This window comes from Podarcis melisellensis (assembly GCF_964234715.1).
Source record: "Podarcis melisellensis genome assembly, chromosome: 5".
NCBI classification, from domain to species: Eukaryota; Metazoa; Chordata; class Lepidosauria; order Squamata; family Lacertidae; genus Podarcis; species Podarcis melisellensis.
Window position 1 is genome coordinate 41,696,844 of NC_138537.1, and position 21,558 is coordinate 41,718,401.

The following is a 21,558-nucleotide window of genomic DNA, read 5'->3' on the forward strand; positions in this document are numbered from 1 at the left end:
GACATAATTTATGCATTCACTCATTTATTATAGAAAATACGGGTGATGCCACTGCTGAATTGTGGCACTCTAGTATTTTCCCTGTTGCCCTTTCATCACTTTTAAGACTTGGTGTTGATTTCTCTAACTTTGTGTGGAATTGTGCCACTGTCCTCCCTACTGTGGAGCAGGAAAGTACTCTTTAGTCATATGGCTTGCCCTTTCCCTCAGAGTGTTATCACATCCAATTGCTCTTCCCAGGGAACTATGGGCAATTATAGCTCTGTGAGAGGATTAGTGGTCTGTGAGAGGATTAATGGTTCTCAGCACCCTAAACCAACTACAGCTCCCAGAATTCTCTGGCGGAAGCCGTGTCTGTTTCAAGTGGTATCATGGTGCTTTAAATGTCCAGTGTGAATGTGGTCTTGGACTGTCAACCCTTGGGTTTTTCTTTTTCTTTAAAAGACCGACTATCTACATGTTAAAAGCAATCTGATTCCCTGTGTCTGCCCAGCCAGAATTGTGAATCAGGTTTCCCTGAAATGAATACTACCACAATATTGTACCTGAAATCTTGCTGCGTTTGGGGAAGGAGAGATGCTTTGGGAACTCGGTGTATTTCGTTCCTTTAGTACTACTGAGCTAGTTGGCTGCTTGCAGGGCAGAGAGAAGAATCAGAGAGGGACATGTGGTCAGGTGCAAGGGAATTTCCACAGATGGGACAGCCAGCCCCAATTGATGAAGTGTTAATTAGGCTATTCAGGGAACCAGAGCTGCTCAGAACAGTCTGTATCTGTTCCCTACTTTGTGGGGTGGAGGGTCAGGAGTCGTAGCATTTCTCAGAGTTCCCAAAGAATCAGCGGAGTTGTTAGCAGGGAGACTGAGATGACCTCAGCCTAGGTCCAGCCCCTGTGTGGAACTTGGTTCCTGAACGATGGATGATATTTGGTGAGTAGAATGTGATGTTACATTTTCCTCTCCAGAAATATCAGATAAAAAATTATTTCCCTTCTCAGAAGTGCAATGGTTGCCTTCTGGCATCCTTGTATATAGGAAACTGGTGTCACTCTTTCACTGTGTGCAGCCTTCCTAGGTGTGAATCCAAGATAGAGGATACTAGTTTTCTCTGAAACTGTTGCTTTTAAGCTAAAACCTCATAATTATATTTCCTTCTCTTACACTGAAGGCCATGTGGCCCTTTCTGGTCTCCAAATTATACTACTACTAGTAGTAGTAGTTGTTGCAGTATTTACATTTATATCTCACCTTTTGAGATGGCAGTATGAATATAAACTCAGCTGGGCAGAGGGAAAGAGAGAAGGGAAGCAGTGGAAGCAGAGCTGAAGGATGTCTTAATAAAGTACATGCTTTCCTCACTCAAAGTGAGCCTGGATTCTAGCCTGCATTTGCAGTGCTTTTGACAGAAGGCTTTATCAGTGAATCAAATATGGACTGAATCCAATATGGACTGAGTCATCTGTCATGCCCTTTCCCCCAACTTCTGGCAATGACCAGTGTGTGTGTGTGTGGGGAGTTTGCATGTTTAAACCATCAAAAGTTCATGTATGCCACCCCCCCCTTTTTGGGGGGATGAAGGGGTGGGAAATCTGCTAAAGTGCTCCAGAGAGGAAGAGTGGGGGATTTGTGATGTCAGAAGATAGCAGCCAATCTGGCAATTGCTGCAAACTAGCAAAACTGGTTTTCCTGGACCACAGCCCTGGAGAGGGTTAGGTACGTGTGACGAGAACTTGATGAGTGTGTTTCCAGAGTGCAGCAGTTCCTCTTTTTATGTAAATCCATACACATTCTTTAAAGGGGAGTTATGCCTCAGTTGTCTCACTGAGGCCAAGCGTTCATTGTAGATGTATTTTGTCATTTTTGGTACTCTTTAGTACTCTCCATTTTGACTGGAATACTTAGCACCTGAATAAAAATTTAAACCAGGCTTTGTGAATGAGATTCTTTAAAAATTCACAGACCCCATATCTTAAGGGAGGAGGCATAGAAAGACATTACACCATATCCCCCCCTTTTGTAAAATAAGATGTGTTCCAGATTTTTCTGCTTTCTTTGTGTGAGAGGGTTGTGTTTTTTTCTGGTAAGGCGAACATAATTTTTTTTCTCCAATGGTTATAAATACATGGAAGAATTATGTAAATAATTATTTTGTTTTTATTTAAGTATTCAATAATTCCTCTGCCTCTGCTTAGCAAAATATATAAATTTATGAGGCAAAATATTGAGTTTGTTGTCGTATAATCTGCTGTCTTCCTAGCTGTGAGTCTGACCATATGACCCAAAAACCCTTTGAAGTACCTGGACCAAACACTGGGCCTCCCCAGCAACGGAAACCAGAGTAGTAAAAACACTTTCAAAGTGTGAAACTGTGTGGAAATGTATTACGAGGCTCTCTTATGCCATAGACATTTGGTCATGTTGTACAGATGTACATGTAGAAAAACTGGATTTAATATGGGGAAAAATATTGGGTAGTCTTCAACTAACTGTTACTCAGAGTAGACCCATTGAAATTAATGAACCTAACTTAGTCACATTCATTAATTTCAATTAATTTCTACTGAGCAAAAGTTAATAGAATACTACCCACTATGTAGCTCTGAAATAAATGAGTCATCTATGTATGCTTTCACCATATTACAGTGAATGCCATTGGTACACAGGGTATAACATATGAAGCAGCCCTTAGATTCCCATCCAGTGACTGACTGTCACTCTAGATACACAAGTAGGGAAATGGTCTAGGACTTGAGGACCATTCCTTCCCAACTTGCTTGTTCATAACCCACTTACCTGATGCCTAAACTGCACACTCTGTAAACTGGTGTGCTCTTCAAAGTAGATATATGACACACAGGGAGAGAAAACAGATGTGGGTCAGGGGAGAAAGTCACACATCAAAGAACAACCATCACGTGCCAAAGAAATCTCATGAGGATGTACCAATTATCTCGAGTCTTCATGGAAGAAAGAAGATGTCTCAGAAGAATGGAGAAGGACAGATATATAATGGCTATATTTAAGAAGCAAGAAAGGAGAAATTGAGGAGTTATAGGCCCATTAGTCTGACTTTTATACCCTGGAAGTTATTAGAATGGGTTATAAATCAATCTGTTTTAAGCACCTATGGGAAAACAGGATAATTGCTAGTAGCTGGCATAGATTTATGAAGACGACAACAGGGAAAGCCAACCTAGCAGACTTTTGGCAGGGATCTGCTCTATTAGATCAGGCTAGAACAGTAGGCATTGTATTTTAGCAAGGCTTTTGATGTCATTTCACATATGCAAAATGGAAATACAAGTAGACGGAAATATCATCAGGTGGGAATACAAGTTGTTAAACAGTTGAACATTCAGAGGAGATTAATTATTTCAACTAGGGATAGGACAGGTGTTCCAAGGGAATGTTGTGTATATCCAACAATCCCATTTTTTACAGATACTCAGCTGTTAGAGTTGTTGCCATGTGGATACCAGAGAGGGAGGTATGGAAAATGTAGATATGCTTTTTGGATCAGCAGATGACATCTTGCCTATGAACTTGTGTTATCAAGATCTGGCTGGATGAATCATCTGGTCCAGTGTTTGACCAATTGGTTCCAGCTGGATACTTGATATGGCACCAGCTTCACCTTCTGAACATTGTTCCTGCCACTTCTATTTTTCAAAGACTCTTCTAATCTTTGTAAATGAATTATCACCTAGGAGGCTCCCTGTGGGGGTAAGAAATATCACCAGGTGGGGTAGAGATGAAGGGATCAGGGAGGGGTTGCACATAACGTGATCCCGTCAACATAGGGAAATCACAAATTGAGAAGTGGTCCTCTAAATATTTCAAAAGCTTGTCTGCTCATGCTGACAAAGACTCATCCACTAAGAAGTAGATCGCCTTTCCTATTTTGCCACACCCCCTACTTCCATTTTGTGTCCATCAGCCTAAAGGAAACAATGCAGCCTGCCCTTTTCCTGTTGCTGTGGGCATGTTTGTGGAATTTTTATTTTTTAAAAAAGCTCTTTTGCACAGAACTGCTCAAAAGAGCTGTACTGAAAGTAAAACTAAAATTTGCCCTTGTGGGTACAGGAAGTGTGAAAAGAAAAGAGGAAGAAAGGAAGGGGTAGCCTTTTATACCAGCAACTCCAAATCCTTGCCTCGCTTGGAGTGACACATTTTTTAAATTATTATTATTATTATTATTATTATTATTATTATTATTATTATTGGCTGCTCCTTTGTGCAGATCTCATTTTCTGGTAAGCTTGATATTTCAAAAACGAAATAAAAAAGTGTGCCTGGACAGGTAAACAAGTGCCTGTGTGCATACCCAAAATGGACCTTAGGTCCTTAGCATTCATATATCCAATCAAGCACAATCCACTAGTGTGGACTGGAAACATGGAGATAGGTTTTAAAGTTGAAAGTGCTCTGGTTTGGATATGAGGGTGCATAAATGTGCACATAGAATGTCTTAGGGTGGACACGATGCTTACCAAATTTGTAAAGTACTCAGAAGCTTTGCAGGACAGAGATAGCATGCAAAGCAATCATGATAACTTGGACAGCTGGATGGGCAACAAATGAAATTCAGCAAAAGGGAATGGAAACTATTACCAATCAGAAAAGATGAAAGAAGTGCTGAATATGCACATATTGGGCAGAGGTATTGCTCTTTTAACAAGATTAGCAGTGCAATGGTACTCCAAATCAGGAGAAAGCCAGCCTTGGTTTCATTAGCACAGACAACCTATCTAAAACACTGGGAGTAACAGGACCATGGTACTTGGCTCTGCTTTGGCCTCAGTAAAGAACACTGTATATTGTTTGGGGCATCAAATATAGAGGGACATAATATAATTCATAGGAGAGCTAAATATGATTGTCTGTATGGAAAAGATAAGAAACCCCCCACAATCCTGACTTCATTAACCTTAAGAAAAACTACACACATTGATGGAAATGAATGAAGTCAACCACAAGATGTGGATGATAAATACAGTAGCCTTACCTACCAGGTTATAGATTTTTTTATAATGTATCATGAAATTATTTGTAGCATATGTACACAATGGTACAGATGGTGTGCACTCTGTTTAAAAGCACCGCAACCAAAGAAATACGAATAGAAAAGAAAACACACTCCTCCCCTGGCTGTGAAAGAAAGAGGAAAGAACCACAAGGAGATGAGCTACATATAAATGTTATTAGTTGGGGCTGAACTTCTCCATGTCTTTAATTTAGTAGCACATATCATTTCACAGGACTGCAAATTAACATTTCATTCCATGTGGATGGGCATGGGGAGAACAGAATGTATAAATCACCACTGGAGCACATTGACTGCCCAACATATCATGTTCATTACTCTGCCCATCTTTGCTATTTATGTACGCAGCGAGGAACTGAGAATTACATTAAATGTGCATATTTTTCTAGATAATGTTGAGACTGCTCAAACAAATAACTATTCTGGTTGCCTTCCTGACAGCAATAAAGGGGATGAGTCAAATATCAGTTCTATGGGGCTCTAGATCATGGTGAGCCAATGTGGTGCCTTCCAGATGTCATTCAGCTCTCATAACCCCAGCCAGCATGGTCAGTGCTCAGGGATGATGGGAGTTGGAGGGCACCATGTTGGCTGTCCCTACTCTTGATGGTAGAAGAGATGGAGATGCCTGTATTCCAGTTCTCCTATGCTAGTTGAAAAATTCATAGCATCCGAACTATCTGTGTTGTGAGCATTTTGCACACACCATGAACTTAAGTGGAGCCCTAGAACCTTAGAGACTTTTTTTTTTCATATTCCCAATCAAACTGACACACATACTCACAAACAAACAAACAAACAGGCTGCTGTCTGTCATGTGTGTGTGTGTGTGTGTGTGCATAGCATGTTTCAAGTCACAGAGCCACAACATATGATACGAGACATGGTATTACCCCCACCCACCCAACGTGTTGCATCTTGCCCTTGTTCTTTTTACATGGCTGTCATGGCTATGGAGAAGATTTGAAAATGTACACACAGAAAAACCAAAAGGAGCTTTTGGGGGAAGGGAACGGAACGTCCTATTGTCTTTCCATATCTTATTGCCCCTGCTCCAAACTTCTCCTGATTTTGGGGGGCTTCTGTTGCCCCTGTTTTTGCTAAACCAAAACACTGCTGTCAAAATAATCATGCAAATTTGAATAAGTCAGTCTCAGCAAAGTGTGGTGGTTTCTGCCATGCAAAACTGGCAAAGTTGCAAGAGGTCTACCAAATTCTGACTTTCCTTATTGTCATGTACAGCTCTCTGATGTGCTGTTTGCTGCAAACCATACTGCATGCATCATAAAGCCTTGGAAATTTGCTATCTAAGATAACATAGCATGGTTTTTGATATGCATGCTGGGTGCGCAACACCAAACTACAAGGAAAGTAATGTTTTTTGGTTCTTGGAGATGCTGGGAGCACACTTTAAGCTTCCTTTCCTTTCAGAGTTTTTGGGGTGCAGGCACTCTAGGAGATTCATTCTTGGATCCTTCTGATTCTCCCTGTTCCCTAGGGAGTCAGTTCTTGGAGCAACTGCGGTACCAAAGGGCTAATCTGAAGCTATTGCAGTAGTATCATAGCACCCTGAGAACCTTCACCAACCCCTTCGGAGAGTTTCATTAATGGGTCCAGTTTAGCTTAGGTTCTCCTTTCCAAAAAGAATCTTCTTTCCAATCAGAACTGGAGTAAATAAGAGTATGGGTTTTGCTATATCCAACTATTACATTAAATTGACAAAAGCCTACTGATTCAATGTTGATGTGATATTGCATAGCAGAAGAACAGTATGTCATACTTGGACTTCTTGGGAATGTTAGTGGCCTGTACTGATGTGAGCTGTGAGTGCATGTATGTATGTATGTGTGGACCACTCTCATTTCCAGAAGCTCACATATTTTCTGTATCTAACAGGTTCATGAAGGTGGCAGGGAACACAGTGGATGCTGTTACCTGGCAACAGTAGGTATTTTCCCCCTTTCCCTTTCCAATATTTCTAAACATGCATCAATTTGGGCAGAAGTCAAGAACTGAGCCAGACATCGATAAAACACTATCTTCAGACAAAGAACACAGAGAGAGACTTCTAAGACTACCTTTCCCATTCTATTTTCTTGAGTTCACTCTGTTGGCTAAGGAGAAACTTCTCTAGTTATATGGACGGGCTAAACTCTTGCAGACAGCAGAACTTACGCTGTGAGAAGAATACCAGCTATGTAGCAAGGAATTCTACCACTCATGTTGGTTTTGGTGTCAGAGGCTTCCCTAGTGTGAAGCTCAGGGTAGGCTAAGAATAAATCCTATAAGATAAGCCTTGCACATTTCAGTATCAATGCAAGAAGATATTCAGAGAAAAGATTGCCGCACACCAGTGCCCTATGTGTGGCAGAGGGATGATGTCCTCACAGAAACCTACTGTGTGATGAATATTTCAAACGGCAGAACTTGTCTGCTAGCACTGTTCTTCCCTCACTAGTGTGAGAAACTGGAAGTCACAGGACAAGCTGACTGTGAATATGCAGGGATGTTTTCAACTAACTTTTACTCATAGTAGACCCACTGAAATTAGTCATAGTCATTAAATCCAACAAGTCTACTCTGAGTAAAATGTGGGTTGAGTCACAGAGAGGTACTTTTATTGACATTTCTGCCTTTTTTGCCATTTACCTTAGCAACCAGGTCTGTCTACTCTCTGGGGTCATGTGATAGCTTTAGAAAGACACATGTGCAGCATTTACCTAGCCTGAATGGGATATTGTCCTGGTTTAACCATGTTGCTGTAGGTGACCTGATCAGGAGCAAGGGCCACTTTTAGAAATGGTGGGCATAGAATTCTTGCTGCGGCAAAAAATGGGCTGTGATCCACAGGCAGTTCTCTTAATGAAGAGTTTGCTCAGGTTAGTGTGACTGGTGTTCCTGCTGCCTAACAACATAGCCTGAGAGCAAGCATGGATTGAATGCCAAGTAATGACAGTCCCTTGTCCTTAGAAAGTTGTTGATGCTCTGTTGTATTTGTTGGCATCTTCAGAATGATGCTGCGCCAAATTGGTATTAGCTTGTACAGACATTTTTGCCAAAATAAATTTCTGGCTTTCCAGGATTCCATGGGGTTGATCCACTAGTGGTGCTGAAACTATCCCTTGTTCCAGAGATTGACTGTCAGTAATCTCTAGGCTAGGGGTGTCTAACCTGTGGCTTTCTGGATATTGTTGGACTCCAGCTCCCATCAGTCTCAGTCAGCATGGTCAATAGGCCCCACATGAGGAAGAGAGCTCTCTCACTCAAACATTATGATTTTGACTGAACAAAGGCAGGATGTGTGTTAGCCTTTCTCTAGTGATTGACAGAAAGTGAAGCTTTATAGAATCAGATAGAAAGAAGGGCCCTCAAAACTTGTCAAGATTTACACTTAGGCAAGATATTATATTATGCAAGACCCCTTTATGGTGCTTTAATGCCTTCAGCTACACGGAAGCACCATCAGTTTTGCATTCTGAAGGAAGTTCTGTGGTGCACGCAAAAGTGTTTCCCAGGTTATAGCCACAGAATTGCACTTACAGAGAACTCGGTGTTATTTGGAATAACATGGGTTCATGATTCCAGACTATACCTGCTTCATTTGTGTGTGAAACTCCATGATAATCGTGTTGGAAACAATTATGCATACCATATAGCACTCCATTCATTCTTGGACTCCAGACTCCAGTGAAGCGTCTTTTCTAAATTTACAGAGATTCAGGAGTGCTGCGCTGATCACTCTCCCAGGCACAGTGGCTACACAATGACTATCTTACCTGTCCATGAGATCTGTTGCTATCACTCATTGAGTGCCGTGGGGTTGATGACAGAACTTTTGCAATGTATTTGTTCATGAATCAGAGCCTTGGTTCATATACACTGATGTAAGCACATATGGTATTGTAGCATACCAGTGGAACAAATGAAACATTTGTTGTAAGAATGCATTGAGTATTTTGCTGCAGAAGGATTCACTCTACAGGAGATGCCCTTAAGACTGAAATGGAGGAAAGGAATTCAAAGTGGAAAATGTGCAATATCCTGTGGTGTGTGTCTACTCATCTGGGTGGTTAGTGTCCATCTCTCTATCACGAAGGACAAAGCCCATCCATGTGGGTCACATATTCCCCCCCCCCAATCTAACATGAACTGTGAGAAAATCAGCACTTTTAGATAGCAGCAATGGCATGAGTTTAATTACAGAATGTTGTACTAATGCTGGGCTTGATTCTTTGCTACTTGTTCCATACCTTGATTCCATGAAATAGATAGCCTTTTCAGGGGGAAGTTCTGGGAAAACTTCACCCACACACCCTTTCCCCATCAAATAAGCTCCTGCTTTTTCTGGAGAAACTTTATCTGCCCTCCCCTTTCCCTGTAAAGAGTGCCTGCTGCCATCCTTGCTGTAGTTGTTCTGTAGGGGAAAGGTTAGTTGCTAAAAAAGTAGTGTGTGTGCCCCAGCACTGGAGCAAAACAGCAGGCACAATGAATTTTCACTGAAACTGGACAGCATCGGAGGTGAGGGATATGTTGTAGGGAATCATGTGAATTTGTTTTAGAAGTGATCGAAGCAGATTGGTAGACAGGCAATTCAAAGGGGTGGGGCTCACAAACACCACCATCCACATCACAGACCAATCGCCCCAGAGTCAGACTTCAAACACTTGCAGAGTACAGTTGAAACAGAATGTCCAGAAGTGGCTAAAATCAAAACTGTAAGAGTCCGGGATCACACCTGAAAAAAGGAAATAGCTTCTGAGAAACAAGCAGAGAGCTTTCTCAGTAGTGGCGCCTGCTCTGTGGAATGCCCTCCCATCAGATGTCAAAGAAATAAACACCTGACTTTTAGAACACATCTGAAGGCAACCCTGTTTAGGGTAGTTTTTAATGTTTGATATTTATCGTGTTTTTAGTATTTTGTTGGGAGCTGCACAGAGTGGTTGGAAAACCCAGGCAGGTGGGCGGGTTATATACATAATAATATATCATCATCATCATCTAGATTTTCAGGAACTGAGAGGGAGCAAATGGTGACAATACCAGAGATGGAGGAAGTATTTTGTGCAGGAAACCTGTGCCTTGCTGAATAGCTGCAGGGGGAAGGTGCCAGCTTCCCCTTCCCCAGCTAGTGAGAAAAAACTGGGAGGTGGGACGAAGAGAGGAGGTGGTGGGGCTCTAATTCCAAGCAGACCTTCCTGGAGCAGGAATGGATTTGGAAATTCCTGAGTGTTGGGAAATGGCTTTAATGCAATTAACTGAAATAAAAGGAGGGGGTCAGATAATGGGGCAAAGGTTCTTCTACCATAAAGAGGAGTAAAACAAAAACAGCTGTTCTGAAGCCCTCAAACTTTGCTCATTAAATCCCATCTGAGGCTAATGGTTTGGGCCGTTAATTGTGGGTGGTGTCTTAAAAAGATACTGATGCTTTCATAGTTTTGCTTAGTGTAAGAGGCAGCTGGCATCCCAACTCCCCAGAAATGGCTTGCATGGGCTTTTAAGCATGCAGGTAGGCAGCAAGCACAGTGCAGACAGTGATGTGGTGCTAAATTGCATGATTAGATATGTAATAGACATTTCTTGTCCATGATTCAGCTTGGGCTTTTGCTGCTGAAGTTAATATGTTGATGGGGAGAGGAAAAGAACCCTTCCAGTCTTCTTTAAGTTCCTGAACTGGAGAGCTGCCAGCAGAGCAAATATATTGTTACACGCCACTCAAATCTCCACGAATGGTGTGAGATTCTAAGGGATGCAGATGCACTAACCAGGGTCTATGTTTCCTTTTGGGACAATGTGCCACAACAGAGACTGTGGTGTCTTTACGATATATGAAAATAATGTTTTTTTCTGCTACCACTGAAGCTGATATTATTTTGCTCAGAAGCCTGATTGAGCTTCAGACTACTGCTCTTGGGAAGGAGTGCGGTCTGTTGGGCCTATGCCAAACTTTAAACAACTTCTTCATTAATTTCCTAACCCCAAACCTCACAGTAACTATACCATTCAGTTGTAGGGCTCAACTCCTGCCATATTTGTCCAAACAGCATTCCCCACTATGCTTCCAGATGTGCTAGCAAACATTTTAAGTCAAACATGCTGTGCAGTCCCTTTGTTTTAATCCAAGGGATGTGCTGACATGTAACACTAAGGCAAGGTGTGCAACTTGTTTACCCATAATGTGCACTAGCACTCCTGTTTTGCTCTTCCCAGCTGGGGAAAGCAAACCACAACCCTTGACTTTAGCATTATGTCCAAACCAGTGTGCATTATTTGTTCCTCTCCAAACTAACCATGCTGCGAAGCCAAGGTTTATTATTCTTGTCTTGCCGACTGTGGTTTGTTTGGGAGCAATGTACTAGGAGGAGCACTTGCTAGGATGACATCATGCCAAGCCAGAACTTGTGGATTGTTGCTCCCAGCTGGATGAAGGGAGGAGCAAAGCAGGAATGCTTGAACTGTATGCATCAGCATACAACTTGTGCATATTATGGTCCAAAAACCAACACACATCTTGGCTTAGCATTACATGTGAACGTGCTCAGTGGTTCAAACTTTTCACAACAGACTTCCGCCCCTCGAAACACATGCAGAGGAGCCACACAGTTTCAGCATGACAGCAGGTGCTAATCTTGTTGCCTTTAGGAGGGTCTAGGACCCACCCACCCCCTTCTCAGCAGGAAAGGTCTGCTTTGCCTGTCTCAAAAGCCCAAGGGCGTTTTTATGCATCATGCAGAAAAGGGAATGCTCCAATAAAAGTAAATGGGAGTGTTGGAAACAACTGATTGCCATTGGGCAGCTATCTACCAGACCTAGTAGAGCAGCCAAGAGAATCACCAGATGTGGGGTTAGTTTGCTCTGGTGTTCTCCCTATCCTTGCAAAGATGCTGGAGACACTTAAGCAATGCAATAGTAAAACACTGGAAAAGTTCTGTGCCATCTTGCCTGCCTGGTGACCAGTCTCTCATGTTTGGAAAGAAAACTCCCAGGTGTGTCTTAGAACCAGCACATCCTTGCCTGTCATTTTCCGGCCTTATGTGAAACTTTCTAACCCAAGTCTAAATCCATCCAGTACTTTTTCAGAAAAGATCCTCTGCTGACATCATCCTTCAGCTTACAATGTTGCCTATGCAATAAATCTAGTCCCATTTACCCTCTCTTTTCATTCATGCATTGATTTGTTATACCTATATATTGCACTCTTTCATGGGGAAACTCAACGTGGCTAATGGAGGGTGGTAATGGCGTGGTCAGTGTATGGTTTCTGAAACATTGGTCCAGATATCTCTTTACAGGATCTGGTGATGTTAAGAGCATAAAAGGAACTCCACTGGATCAAATCAACTATCCATCTACCTGAGCACCCTTTTCCCCACAGTGACCAACCACATGCCTTTGGGACACCCACAAGTGCATGAACACAATAACCCTTCCCTGTTACTGCACCCCAGAAACTGGTGCTGAGGGACACACGGCCTCTCAAATCTGGTGAAGAATTGTGCATTTCCTGTTCTTTCATGTGTCAGAAAGAACAGGGTGGTGAGGTTAGTTGTAGCAGTGTATTCATACTTGGTCAATCAATTTATATGCACAATGTGAGCCTGAGGGCCTGACTGGATGGGCAAGCTCACGGTTGGGAACCTTAATAATATTTTTCTCTTTATTTTGCACCAGATGTGGTTCTAGGCACTGTGCGGAACATAGAAATGTGTTTCTGCCCAGAGGGCTTGCTGTCTTCATTAGATGGACAAGTTAGTAGGAAGTAGAGATCAGGGACTAATTGCACAATTACTTGTGCAAATGGAAGTGGAGGTGTAGGTGCAGGCAAAGACTTTGCTGAAGAGATGGATTATGGAAGGGCTTTTAGAAGAGAGGGAAATTGTGGGGAGGGTCCTCTGGGCACAGGGAACATCCTGTGGCAGAAAGCACAGAGAAGAGAGTGGTAGAAGAAACAAAGGTCAGTAAGAGCAACTCATCTTATGCAGAACAAAGAGCAACCTTTGGGGAACCCCAAATGTGGGCATCAGAGGCGCGGTCCTTAGCCAGGGTGAGGGAGAGCACATAACTGCAGCCCCTCTCTGACTGTTGCCTTCTCATTTTCATTCCAGTTACTACCTTGATGGCCGAGTGGCCAAGGTGACGGACTTCCTGAAAACGCGCCTGTTAGACACACTCTCTGACCAGATCAGGAAAATCCAGAAAGTGCGTGAGTGAGAGGGATGGCTGGGGCAAGAGGGCAGCATGTCTCCAAGGGTGGGGAGCTTTCTCCTGGGCTTACTCTGCCCAGTGCCAGACACACCTAGCAGGGGTTTCAGTTGGGACCAACCTTGCTGCTTATGGGCCCTACAGGATCCCAGCTTTCAGGTCAGGCTAAGCAAAGCTGGGAGAGTAGGTATGAAGATATCCAAGATATGCCCCATAGACAGGCTCTGTCCCTATGGGAGCATTGGGGATGGCTACTTTGGAGTCAGTCAAGCTGTAGTAGTATCAGAACTTCTGGTAGATTATGGCAGTAAATGTACTATAGCCTCAACAAGATAGGAATTGAGGGTGAGGCAATAGACCTTTAGAAATTAAAATGAAAAGTAAGATGGAAATATGGCTCTTCTTTATGGAATGCACCTTGCTTAGCTATGAGGCTTCCTGGCAGGAATGTTTGATCCATTGTTGACTAGAATGGTTGACTCATCAAAACAAACATGATTTATCAGAAAGTACTTTTTAAATCTTAATTTGGGGTCGGATTTTCATCTGGGCTATCAGGCTGATCCTAATAGGGGACCAATCATTCTGTTAGAGAACCCAACACAAATATTAGGTGAAGTGCCACTAATTGAAGTTATGAGCCCCTTTCTATGCTCTTGCCTTGTTTTATTGCTACAAGATGCTGCCTTCAGGTAATGAAGCCGGGTCTGGCAAGTGGCCAGGTCTCCTAGGCACTCTGACAGGTCTCCTGTGCAGCAGAGGCAGAAGGAGCTGCAAGCTGGCATCCTCAGTCCTTGTTGTCACTGATGCGCTTTTGTTTGCTGGCGCCGTCTTGTCCTGGGCATGTCTGTGCTGCCAAGGTTTGTCTTGTGTTACGATGGCATTTCCCAGGCCGGTATCTCTGATGCCATGCTCATATCTCCATTTCACCACTTCAGATGCTCAGCAAAGTACCACTGCCCAATTTGGTCTTAGAATCAAGGCCTTGTGAGAAAGTTTTGGCTGCTCCAAAACTAGCAGGTTTGTTGCCACCCTGTGCCCAGGACTATTATTACTCTCATTATGCAATCTGGCGTGGTTGTGACGTGAGATTGCTTCATAGTTGCTACCACCATAGTTCCTATTCTCAGTTTCTCAGGAACAGTTTAGAGTCTGAAATCCTGTCCTGGCTTATGGAGGAGTTAGACCCTGTGCACCCATGTAGATTGACCATCTGAGCACTAACCAGATTCCCCCCCCCCCTTCATTTGGCTGCTATTCCTTTATTTAGTTCTTTGGCAAATTTACACATTATACTTGTACATACAGTAAGGAGCTATGTCTGATCCCAGCTCCATGATGCATTGTATTTATATAATAAAAACAGTGGAAAATGTGTTAGCTGTGCACATATGTTTATGTATATACACATGACAAATACAGTGTGTGAAAGTGGCCCTTTTGTGCAGTGCTGGTTGAAGGGCAGCTTTCAGTGAACATATATGCAAAGGAGTCACCATATGAGGATCAGAGATGATCAACTTTTTAAAACTGATAATGAGGGCAACCTTTGCTGCATAACTGCTATGTGGGGATGGGTGGTTGTCCAGTCAGGAAGATGGTAGGGTTGCCCCATGGTTAGATGGCATGCCAGCCTAATGTGATGTAACTTGGAAGGGAAGTTTATCTATGTATATGGGATATATCCTACACAAGTTAGTGTGTGCGTGTAATTTCTATTTCTGTGAGGAGATGGGACTTTGAATAAATAACAACCCCGTCTTGCAACAGTGGGGTGCTTTCTTCGCCAGCATGCTATGTGGTGCTTCAGATGGGACACATAAGCCTAGGGAAGGGAACCAGTGCTGGATCAGAGGCTCCTTGGGCACTTAAGAAATGGTCAAAGTGAAAGCCTGCAAAGACCTGTATGTTAAGGGGTTGGAGTAAGATCAGTGCAGGTACTGGAAGTGGGGGAGAGATAAGGAAGGTTGATGCCAGGCAATGGGTGGTGTTGGTAAGATTTTTTTTTTTAGCTCATGGTGTTTCCCGCCTATTACTCACCTGTACTCTGTGACCTCAATAAGCCATGCAAAGCCAAGCAATCCTATTTGTGCTAACCTGTCCACATCCATAGCATTTTATGAGTACTAGCTGCCTCCTGAAGATTACTGACCATCCTTGCCCTTTTATTTTGGCAATAGGTTGTCAATGCACATGTGCCTGGAAAAAGGATTTGGCTCGAGGGCATCGGAGCCACCTCTGAAGGAGGCATCACCAACCTCTCAGATTCCTATGCTGCCAGCTTCCTGTGAGTCAACCTGAGTGTGTTGTTGTTGTTGTTGGTGGTGGTGGTGGTGTGTGTGATGTGGAGACAAGGAATTAATCAATTAATCAATAGGTATGTCAGCTGGTTGTCCCCTGGCTGCTTGTCCTTGAGTACAAGGATCCCTCACCAGTTTCCCCAGTCCAGCACCCCAAATCCAGTTTGGAACCCTAGCAAGGAGGTTGGGGAGAGGTTAACTTTTGCATCTTGCTGCACTCCCAGTCTGGATTGGGGAGGGAAGCATACATTGAAAACAGCAAAAACAAAAAAAGGTTCCGACATGGGTTTTTGTTTTGTTTTGTTTGCAATGAAAATTGAAGGCCCAGGAAGCACAATCCAGATTGAGACAACAGCAGAAGGGCAAAGGATTAAAGCCCCACAAATTTAGGTCCTGATACGGGTAATGTCCCCCATGGAAGCAGTGTGTGCGCGCGTGTGCACATGGAGAGAACTCCACAGTTAAGGTCACATGCTGTGTCTCCCCCCCCCCCCGTGAACCGATTCTCTGCCTCATTTCCAGAATAAAAGTTTCAGAACACTTTGCGCATTGATCTAGACCTACTTAACTGGGAGTACATCCCATTTAATTTAATGAGTAGTCCCATTTTACTTCTGAGTAGACATGTATAGAATTGCACTGAAAAGCAACAGCCCTATGCATACTGTCACAGGAATGAAATGCATTGAATACAGTTGGACTTTCTTCTGAGTAAACATATATAGGATTTCACTGTGAATGCATTATTGTAAATTCTTCGTAAGAAATTTCCCACCAAAAGCATCTGTTTACCAGAAAGAGACAGGAAAAACTTTATGACTGTAAGACCACTTGGACAATGGAACAAACTGCCCCAAAGTTATGGAATTTCCTTCCATGGAGAAACCTTTTAAGGATAAACTGGATGGCTAGTTTTCAAGTTCTAAGGAAATCCTGCCAGTGAAAGAGGCTGTTTTCAATGAGGTCCCATTCCATCCCATTCACTTATCCAAAGTGTGTATCTTGCCTGTTCTTCAGGATGGTTTTTTACAGCCTGGCTTTGCCATTGACAAGGGTGATTCAAGGCTATGTGTGTTTTCTCCCTTCTGTACAAGTATAGAAAATTGATCTAGTGAAGCACAAAGCTCAATTTCATGAGAATTTTAGCTTTCTTTACCACCCAAGTAAGAAGGCTTTGGACCCTTATGTGGTAGGTTTGGAACATTTTCTGGAGACATCTCTGACGTCAGAGAATTGAGTAATTTAATATTTTCTGTGGTCAAAGAGAAGGAAGGACATCAATGCCTTGCAAAGCTCCTTGTCCCTCCCAGCTACTTACAGAAATGGAATACGGTTTTTTTTAAAAAAATAAGCACCAATTTGTTTTATCTGTATACTTTATATCAGCCTTCCCAACCAGGTGCCTTCCAGATGTTTTTGACTACAAATCCCATCATCCCCAGCCCATTCTGGCTGGGGCTGGTGGGAGTCACAGTACAAAACATCTGGAGAACAGCAGGTTGGAGAAGCCTGTTTTATATAGAGTCCAGCTTTTTGAGCCACAGAGTTTGGGATATCTCAGCGTGATGTTTGTTTGTTTGTTTGTTTGTTTGTTTGTTTGTTAAGCACAGAGTACACATACCTCTGGCTTCCTTTCCCAGCAGCTTGGTCAGAGTGCTGATTGGCTGAAAGTTCCCATGCCCTTCTTCTCTTCCCTACCAGCACCCGCCCCGTTTGTCTTTGCTCATTAGAATGTCAGATGTACAGTGAAGATGGTGTAGCTGTACATCAGCAGACAGGATTTACTTGAAAATTGCTGCCTGCTCTGTGCTATTTTACATGTGCAACCCAATTCTGTGCATGCCTCCTCCCAAGTCAGTCAGTCATCCTTACTCCCAAATTCACTGGGGTTTACTAAGCGTATAAGTAAGATTGCAGCCTCGCAGCTAAAATGAGTAAATAAAAATGACTTCTAAAATTGCATCTTTTCTTTCTATTTTATTTCTGTGCAATCGCTTTGCTTCTCCCTAACCTCAGGGACCATCACTGATAGTCCTGGAATTGTTTTTTTGGCTATCACTGAATATCTCAGCTGGGATCTATATAACTGTGTACAGTAATTCCAGCACAGCCTTTAATGGAAACGGGGAAAATGTGTAGCATTACACGTGTTCCCAAAAGTGGTTTTCACCAGATAACTTCACAACATTTTATCACATTAGCATCTATCTCTTGAAAAACGCTTGAATTTCTGTTGCCAAAAGAGCAGAGGACTTTTATCAGAGTGCAAGCTGGAGAAGAAAGTAGTGCTGTGTGCTGGATAGGGTGTGGTAGGGAAACTTGAAGAATTTGTTTTTTGCAAATTCCAGTTCAAACTGGTCTGATCTGGATTAATGTAATTATTCACAAACTTTCACACTTTTCTGAATGTTGCAACTCAATTTTCAGCAGTTTCAACAAGGGATTGATTGGGTGTGTATTTTAAAGTGAATCTGTGTGTTTTCATGCTGACTTAAAATCACATATAAACTGATGCAGAAATGAACTAAATTTTAAGACTGGCAAAATGAGAAACTGAAAGAAACTAAATTGTCATATTTGTTCATTCCTGGTTAATCATGGCAAAATGCATTTAAAATGAATATTTTAAGAAAGAGTATATTAGAAAAAGTATTTTAAGAGCAAAAGCTTTTAAAATAAATATTTAAAAATTGGTTTTTATCTAACTAGCCCATCATTGCATACATGGAATGACTTTTGTAAGTACAGTGGAGTTTCCCCTACACTCCAGTCTGCTCCCCCAACCCTCTGGGGCAGATTTGGGGGTGACATGGGGGAAGGAGAGAGGGAGGTATTCCATTGCACTTGCAGAAGTCATTCTGCACATTTACTATACTATATAGCTGGATTCAATCCATATCTTTAAAATGTGAATTTTTGTGCAGGTTTTAAAAAATATTTGTTGATCAATGCAGGAAAAAAGTGAATCCATGCAAAAGTGACACAGGTGAACACATGCAAAAGCAACATGGACTTCAATTGATTTGTCCATCGCTAGAGTATTGGACTTGAAAAAGAGACATTACACTTCAGAATTTCATCCACACTAGAACCCTTTTGAATTAAGGCATTGTTTTTCCACAGTTAGCAAGTTCCATATAGCGCTTATTATAGCACTATATTATCTGAAGATGCTGGTCCCTATGGCCAAGATTCTTCTATAATGTTTACTATGAAGTAGTAAGTCTCTTTCGGGGAAGGTTGCCTGTAACTTTATGAAGAAGCTTCCTCATTGGGTCTTCTGCCTCTAATTGCTTCCTATTCATGAAGGCAGCAGCAGTGTCGAAGATCTTCTTAATTAGTCTCTGTTATTGTGTGTGGGGTGCTTTCTTTTCATTTTTGAATTTTCTTTTCAATTGTAAAATAATGCTATTTCAGAAAATGAAAAACAAGAAGAAATCCATAGTTAAAACTCACCAGGGTACAAATAATTGACTAATTAAGGGGTAATGAAAAGACAGATTGTTGGTTGCACTGAACAATAAGAAAGCTTATAATTAAAGACACAGTAGCCGTAGTGCTTTGCTACTCCACATTGAATATTGCAATTGCATTTTACCTCTTAAAAAAACAAACAAATCAGCTCTGCAAAAAGGCAACACAGACAACACAATCATTCCAACTGGTTGACTATGAGCTCATTTGAATTCTCCATAAAAATGACTGAATAGAGGATAGTAATTACACACTATAAATAGTCCAATCTCTGCTCAGCAGTGAACCTCAATGGGTGACTTCAGGTCGGTCACTATTACTCAGTTTAAACTACCTCACAGGGATGCTGTGAGGAAAAAATGGAGATGAAGACATTTGTAGTGTGCTTCCTTGATAGAAGGAACTAAGTCTGTTGTTAACACTTCAATTGCTCTTAAGTATGGGAGCCAAGAATCTGTGGGGCTGAGGCAGAATGTAGAAGAATGTTTTGGGGATCCATCGCCTGCTACTCTCTGAAATACCAATTAAGTCCTCTGTTTTTTTGCCAGGTGGCTGAACTCTCTTGGGATGTTGTCCAGTCAAGGCATTGATGTAGTAATGCGACACTCATTTTTTGACCATGGGCACAACCATCTTGTGGACCAGAACTTCAACCCTTTGCCGGTAGGTGTGCAACACCATGTTCCTTTCTGCATCTTTTGAATTTGCCCCATCACCAGTCTCTTCTTATTGGGTCTCTGCCACACCAGACTGCTTGGTTTCCTTATCTATTTGCTATAGGTATGGTGTCACAATGGCCTCTTGTTTTGCCCTATTCTCCACACCTCTTTTTACACACCCACCCACACACACACACACACACACACACACACCATCCTTTTTGCAGTTGCTGTTCCAGAACAGCAGTTATTTTCTTAACCAATAAAGATATATGACATGTTGACCCCCACACACTACATCTTGTATTCACATATTTATTTATTACTACATTATTATATGCCATTTTCCCTCCAGAGAGCTCAAGGTAGCATAGGTAATTCTCCCTCTCCACATTTTATCCTGACAAAATCCCTGTGAGGTAAATTAGGCTGAGAGACAGACCCCAGTGAGTTTCATGGCTGGGTGAGGTTTTGAACTCTGGTCTCCCAGGTCTGAGGCCGTATTCACACCACACATTTAAAGCACTAAGATACAGTCAAGGCTTCCCTGCCAAGAATTCTAGGAACTGTGGTTTGTTAAGGGTGCTGAGAGTTGGTACGAGGTCCCTATTCCCCTCACAGCAGTACAATTCTCACGGTGGTGTTACAGGGAACTCTGGGAATTGTAGGTCTGTGAGGGAAACAGGAGCCTCCCAACAACTCTCAGCTCCCAGAATTCTTTTGGGGGAAGACATACCTGTTTAAAGTGGTATCACAGTGCTTTGACTATATGGTGTGAATGTGGCCTTAGTCCAACTTTCTAACCACTAAACTACACTGCTTCTCCACTGTACTCCGATCTCTACTATACTAGCTCTGTCCCCATCTACATTTCTGTGTCCCCATTTCAGGCCAGGGCTGGCTATCCCTTTCCCTGTTGTCAGATGTGCAACACAGCACCCACCCCTTTCTCTTATCTCTCTCCGCCTGTCCACTCGCAGTGTCTCTGCCATATCAGTCTCAGTTTTTCCTCCCTGCCTTTCCTGTTCCCAGTCAGTAAATCAGGGGATTTGTGCTTGACTTCTGTGCCCTTGACCTGTTCCTCAGACTCTTGGCTGCATCACAAAAAAGAAAGAAAGAAAGAAAAAGCTACGAGCAGCTGAAAATCCACTGCTCCTTGTGGCCTGTTTGAACTCGGCTTGAAAATACATTTTTCCAGATTGGTTTCTTTCAGTGCTAATAGGAGACATTAGTTAATGTCAAGCACAACATGTTGAAAGCAGATGGGGGCAGGATTACCTCTGGAGCTGGAACTTGGTCCACTGTGAAAGTCTCTGTGGGACCCTTGTGGGGCAAGAGAGTCAGGGGTTTCTTGGAGGGGGTGCACAAGCAGGAGAAGGGAGGGGCAGGCGAGGAGTCTTAAAAACATGCTGTAGTAACAACCAAAGTCAGGGCAGCCGGCTCCTTAGGGAAAGACTAAAGAGTCAGGAAAACGGAGCTGAACGCCGTTTAGATTTATAGGAACGAAGGTGAAAGGAGTTCACAACTTCACACAGCAGGGCAGTTCCCTCCAGTTTAATGCAAACCCGCTCATTTGTAGCTCTTCAAAAATGCTGAGGCCGTTGCTGTTCCAAGCGCTCAGGACTCTAATAAGGGAACCGTATGTAAAAGGTCTTTAAAAGTAGCAGGTTTTCTTTTCATCTTTTTTCAGTCTAATAAATTCTACACCTTGCAAGTGGAACTCTTGGCAGCGCCGAGAAGCTCTGGATCTCCTCGGCCAGGAATTTACAAGCCTGGTCCAGGGTACCAATCTGAGAGACACTGCCAGCAGGCCCCTGGAATGCAGCGGTGGGGATCTGGGAAGCAGAAGGGCTGCCGCAAATGCGGAGTCCTGCCTGTAATGAGC

The 21,558-nt window shown here is 42.7% G+C and overlaps 1 protein-coding gene across 1 annotated transcript in view; it reads left to right on the forward strand.

Moving 5' to 3' along the window:
• The window catches only part of HPSE2 (heparanase 2 (inactive)), a 112,285-nt gene that overhangs the window by 81,996 nt on the left and 8,731 nt on the right, over window positions 1-21,558 (forward strand). The window contains exons 6-9 of the mRNA XM_081912393.1: window positions 6,938-6,985; window positions 13,144-13,237; window positions 15,421-15,527; window positions 19,563-19,677. Coding sequence (XP_081768519.1) covers window positions 6,938-6,985; window positions 13,144-13,237; window positions 15,421-15,527; window positions 19,563-19,677 — 364 coding nt within the window. The remainder of the gene's footprint in view (window positions 1-6,937; window positions 6,986-13,143; window positions 13,238-15,420; window positions 15,528-19,562; window positions 19,678-21,558) is intronic.